The sequence below is a fragment of the Myotis davidii genome, unplaced genomic scaffold (genome assembly GCF_000327345.1).
Source record: "Myotis davidii unplaced genomic scaffold, ASM32734v1 scaffold453, whole genome shotgun sequence".
Taxonomy (NCBI): Eukaryota; Metazoa; Chordata; class Mammalia; order Chiroptera; family Vespertilionidae; genus Myotis; species Myotis davidii.
The window spans coordinates 2,275,185-2,280,917 of NW_006285234.1; the positions used below are offsets into that span (position 1 = coordinate 2,275,185).

Sequence of the window (5,733 nt, forward strand, 5' to 3'; positions counted from 1 at the left end):
TCTATATAAAATGTCTGGCACAGCCCAGCTGGTGTGGCTCAGTGGTTGGGCGTTGACCTATGAACCAGGAAGTCACGATTTGATTCCCTGTCAGGGCACCTGCCTGGGTTACGGGCTTGATTCCCAGTGTGGGGTGTGTAGGAAGCAAAGGATCAATGATTCCCTCTCATCATTGATGTTTTTATCTCTTTCTCCCTTTCCTTTCCTCTCTGAAATCAATAAAAAATATATTAAAAAAGTAAAATAAAATGTAGGGCACGTAATAGGCACTCAGTAAATGTTAATTCTCTTTCTAACCCCTTGCAAAGAACCACGGCTCTCTGCTGAAGGAAACAGAAGAGGCAGTAACACTCAGCGCTCTGTGGATTTTGAGGCGCGCCCCCCAGCTCCTTGCATGGGGTACAATGTAGATTCCGGGGCCCTGCCCCAGGCCGGCTGGATCAGGGTCCTTGGAGGAGCCTGGGACCTGCACTTTCAAAGGTGCCCTGGGTGACTCGTGAGTTCTAAAGCTGGAGAGCCGCTGTCTGAATTTGTGTGGTCCCTTCTCCCCACTGGTCCTGGTAAAGGCAAATCAAAATCAGCTCTAAGGAAGCCAGACCCCTTTTCAACCTTGAGCTCCCTCTGGAGTAGAGCTGGGCAGCCGCCAGCAGGTGGACCCAGGCAGCAGGGCGTGAGATAACGGGCCGAGAGGCTGCAATAGCAAAGCGATCCTAGCACATTCTCAAAACAATGATGTTGGAAGCCGTCCCCAGGTGATGGTGTCAGCACAGGTCCCTGGCAGCTTGTGTCTGATCAACCAAAGAAGCAGATGGGTAGGCAAACTGCGAGGGCCCTGACCTCTTGGAAACCAGGACTCTAATTTGGATTAATGAGGCACGCGAAGCCTTATTTGTGGAAAGACAGGCACCAAAATGTTAAGTGATTATTGCCCTCTTTCTCTGGATGGCAAAGTGCGCAACACGGGGTCCTGGGTGGAGATACCCACTGTGTCTCTGGCTTTGGTTGGCCTCTCACAGCCAGTGTTTCTGTGTCCTGCATCCCCGAGGTGGTCCACACCTGTCGCATTGAATCACATCTGGGTTTCCAAAAGCACTGGCTCTTTCTGGCTGGTATACCTTTGCCTGCTGGAAACACCCTCCCCCATCTGCCTCTTCATCCTGTAAAACTCAGCACAGCCCTCCTCTGAGCAGCCAACTGAGCAGCCCGCCCCTCTCCCGAGCCTCTGGGAAGTGATTAGGTTTAGATGAGGCCATGACAGAGGGACCCTCCTGATGGGATGAGATACACTGGAAATCTCAGTCTTGCTTGCTCTCTGCTGTGTGTGCACACAGCCAGAAGGTGGCCGCCTATGAGCCAGGAGGAGAGCCCTCACTGGAAGCAGACAATGCTGGCACTCTGACCTCATACTTCCAGCTTCCAGAACTATCCTATACAATAAAAGCCTAATAGGCTAAGTGTCCGACTGTTCAACCAGTCACTATGATGCACACTGACCACCATGGGGCAGACGCTCCGACCAGTAGGTTAGCTTGCTGCTGGGGTCCGACCGATTGGGTGAGCCGGGCTGGACATGCCCTGGAGTCCTCCCGAGGTCTCTCCCCGGCCCCCATCGTGCACCAGTGGGGTCCCTCGGCCTGGTCTGCGCCTTCTCGCAATCCGGGACCCCTCAGGGGACATCAGAGAGCCGGGTTTGGCCTGATCCCCGCAGGCCAGGCCGAGGGACCCCACCGGTGCACGAATCCATGCACCAGGCTTCTAGTGAGAAAATAAATGTCTGCTGTGTAAGCCACCCAGTCTACTTTGCTAGGGCAGCCCAAGTTAAGACACATCTTTATATTTTTAGCACCTCACACATATTTACTGAGTAAATGTAAGGGGGTGGATACATTTACCCTTGGGATGAATGAAGCACACCTAGTCTATTGTCAAGGGGCCACCCAAATACTGATGACTGTAAGATGGGGAGCAGGCAGCTGGGACTGGTAGCCCCTCTCTCCAGGGAGCTTGGGACATGGACTTAGGAATAAGGGTGCATCTCACACAGATGAAGAGTGCAGAGGGGACACCCTTTCAGGGGCAGATGGTGATGGGTACTGAAACACATTCTTCTTCTTGACCCACAAGCCCTCTTCTAGGAGTCTGCCACGAGAGGGAGCCATGGATGCACACAAAGCTTTGGTTGCATGGACATGACCTTGTTGCTTATAACATAAAGTGTTAGAAACACCTGAGTTGAGTAGAAATAGACAGTTGGTCTATCTACATAATGGAGGGAGCAGTGAGCACGTGGCATTGGAGGGCAGGGAAAATATTGATGATGTGTTCCTAGATGGGTTCAAAATAATACGAACATTGTCATTTTATTTTTGTAAAAAAATGTGTAGGAAAAACACGGGAAAGATAGACATCAAAATGTTCAGTGATTATTTCTGGGTATGAGATTATGGGCAAAATGTTTTCCTTTATGATTTTCTATTCTGTATTTTTCAAATTGTCTGCAATGAAGATCTGTGTTTATTGATTAGAATTTACTGCCTCCCATCAAGTCCACTCCTTCTGCTTCACTCTGCTGCCCTGTAGAGGGATGTTGCCTCTTTAAGCCTCACTTTCCTTGGATGTGAGCGGAGCGTAATAAAAGCACGGACCCTGGACTGTTTCTGTAAAGGTGATCAGAGACGGCACATAGAACGCTGTTAGCACGTCCTGGCTAACAGTGAAGGTGCAGGAGAACTGTGAACTGTTAGTGATGTTAGCCTGGTCGTCCATGTCAGAGGGAAGCATGGAGAGGCCACTGGGAGCCCCGAGCACCCACCTTAGGCTCCCGGAGTTCTGGAGTCGAGAACAGGACCGACTGGCTAAATGTGACCGGGGCCTGGCTGTTGTTCATGATGGAAACCGTTTTTTTCACCACCTGCCCTGGCTGGGCAGCTCCTAACTTCAAGATCCTATTGGCTGGATCTAGGACTAAAATCTGTGGGACGAGAAAGAGAGCAGGGAGGGAGGGTTTGTCAGTTAATGAGAAAAATGAATATCCCACATCTACCTGGGGGAGCCAAGGGTGGTCCCTCGCTTTCCGTGTCCCCCCAGTCTTCACATTAGATGAGCCTTCACTCGCTCAGTAACATTTATGTGCATAAAATGCCCACTGAACAACAAGGACAGAATTACAACTGGGTTAATAGACATGACGGAAAAGCTCAGGGCACCCGGAGAGCCCATTACAGGGGACTGAGATAGAATGGGGTCTGGGGACCGCCCCCTCCTCCGTAGGCAGGTTTACACTGCGAGCTAAAGGAAGGGTAGGATCTAGTCCCGGTGAGTCAGGTGGGGTGGGGTTGGCGAGCACCTCTGGGGGAGGAACGAGGTCCTGAGCTGGAGGGGGTGGCTCAGTGGCTGGGAGTGAGGGGGAGACTCGAGAATATTAAGTCTCGGGGGGTGGTCAGGTTTTATTCTGGAAGGAAGACATGAAGCATGGAGTGACCCCACCGAATGTGTATTTTGTGAGAGCGCGCGGCTCGCTCCCCTGCGGAGATGGACGGGAGGAGGGCCTGAGAGAACGGGAGGAGGGCCTGAGAGAAAGCCTCGGGTGTGAGGAGGATGGTGATTTCAACTACAATGGCCGCAGCAGAGGCGGACATTTCCAAGTCCCCATCTGAAGCTCAGAACATAGCGTTGACCTGGACCCGAGGACGGTCAGGCTGGGCCTTCCCCTCCAGGAGGGCACTGACCCCCGGGGCAGCACCCACTGGTCACTGCCATTCCACCAGTCACTACATTGAGCTGTCTCCCTCCAGCCGTCTTTGTATCTGGCCCACATGCTTCCATTTTGTCTGAAAAAGTGAATCTTCAGCACCAGCCTGTGAGCTCTTGGAAGCCAGAGAACATATTTAAATCACCTCTGGGTTTTCCCAAAGCACCTGCTCCGTAATGGGCGCTGAGTGAGTGCATGAAAGCCTGAGCAAATGAACGAATCTGTGACATCAGAAGAGAGCCCGTCCCTGGCTTGGGCACAGACACGCCAGGTGGCATCGCCCTGGGGCGCCTTTGGCTTCGTGGGAACACACCCCTCCCATTTTCTCCTGATTGCTGACCTGTCCCACGCAACCCCGAGACTCTTGGAAGACCTTCAGACTTCTAAAACCTCCTGCTAACCACTCGTACGCCATCAGCGTCTACAGACGCCAGCGGCGGACCTTTCCAAATTAAATTCAAAATATCGTGGCCGATAACTGGTTGAATGCAAATACTCCCACCAGACAGAGCCTGGGAAGAAAGGGATGAGCAGCAGGACTGGAGCGTCCCCTTCCTGTTAGGAGCACCGGGCAAGAAGGAGCCCCTCAGCGAATCTAATCCTGGGGGCTGGGGCTGACCGGAGAACGGGCATCCCTGTGGGGGCGAGGGAAGATGTCCATGACTGAGACACATGTCTGCATACGCTGCTTCAAACAAGTCTTGCCTATTACACCTGAAAACAAAACATGCCCTGACGTGGGAGCAAAAGGACATGCTTGGGACCCCACACCTGACAGCCTCAAACTTCCCCAAGAAAAAGACTGTTTTTCCGGCGCCTGTCCTTCAATACAGTTCAGTTTGGAATTGAGTAAGATCCACGATTCACTGATTGGCTAACTCACCCCTCAGTGGGAGAGCAGCTTAGGGCAGGAGATGGGGAGCGGGGAGGGAGGGAGTGGGCGCAGGTGGGCCAAGGGGGCTGGGAAGGGGAGGGAAGCTGCCAGTCTGAGGGTCTCCTCTTACCTTCATTTCGGCGCCTTTCCCTTTGATTTCAACTACTTGTTGGGAGAGCCCGTTGATTTCAAAGGGGATGAGTTCTCGATAACTGATACTTTCTCGAGGATAAAAGGTGATTGGAACCTCCATCGACTTTCCTGGCTTTATCACATCCGCACGGAAGCTCACCTCCAGGTAGGTGGTATTGGTGTACAAACAATCTATGCTGGAGACAAGCAGGAGGAAGGTGCCTAAGTTCTGAGAAGGCTGACCCAGGGGGACGGATTTGGCCCCGTCCTCCCCACCCCGCCTCGCCCCCCACCTGAGCTTGGTCCTGATGGATTTCCTGCCCTGCTGTCCTACAGTCATAGCATTTACTGGCTGAAAAGGACCCGGCGATGATCCAGCCCACATTCTCCTGGGCAAAGTCAAGCTACTTACCTCAGATAACGCCATGAGATCCTGGCGAAATCAGGCCTCAAACTCAAAGTCCCATCACCCTTTGCCCAGTGCTCTTTTTTTTTTTTTAAATAAGTTTTTATTGATTTCAGAGAGAGGAAGGAAGAGGGAGAGAGGGAAAGAAACACCAGTGTTGAGAGAGAATCACTGATCCACTGCCTCCTGCACACCCCACACTGGGGATTGGGCCCCCAACTGGGGCATGTGCCCTCCCGGTTCATAGGTCAATGCACAACCACTAAGCCACACCTGCTGGAGGAGCCCACGGCTCTCCAAGCATCAGTGTCAGTGGTGGGGAAAGGAGACTGGGGATTCAGGTCCACCTGTGTCTGACTCATCCCCACTACCCTTCACCTTCAGTCGTGGCTGCACACCACCTGCCTAAAGGCTGTAGGACCCACCAGGAGCGGCAGACTCATCTGGGGGCTCTGGGAAGTCTGCTCACCTCATAGCCGTTTCCTCCTTGTTGGTGATAACCAGGGTCTGTTTGTATGGGGGCATCCCGGCTTGGTAGATGAAGCAGCTCCCGAAGTTGTGGCTGGGGGA

At 52.7% G+C, this 5,733-nt stretch overlaps 1 protein-coding gene across 1 annotated transcript in view; it reads right to left on the minus strand.

Annotated features, from left to right (window-relative positions):
• Window positions 1–5,733, minus strand: part of HYDIN (HYDIN, axonemal central pair apparatus protein) — a 361,269-nt gene that overhangs the window by 16,206 nt on the left and 339,330 nt on the right. The window contains exons 76-78 of the mRNA XM_015558788.1: window positions 5,633–5,728; window positions 4,756–4,954; window positions 2,813–2,971 (exon numbers count right to left, since the gene is read on the minus strand). Of these exons, the coding sequence (XP_015414274.1) occupies window positions 2,813–2,971; window positions 4,756–4,954; window positions 5,633–5,728 (454 nt within the window). The remainder of the gene's footprint in view (window positions 1–2,812; window positions 2,972–4,755; window positions 4,955–5,632; window positions 5,729–5,733) is intronic.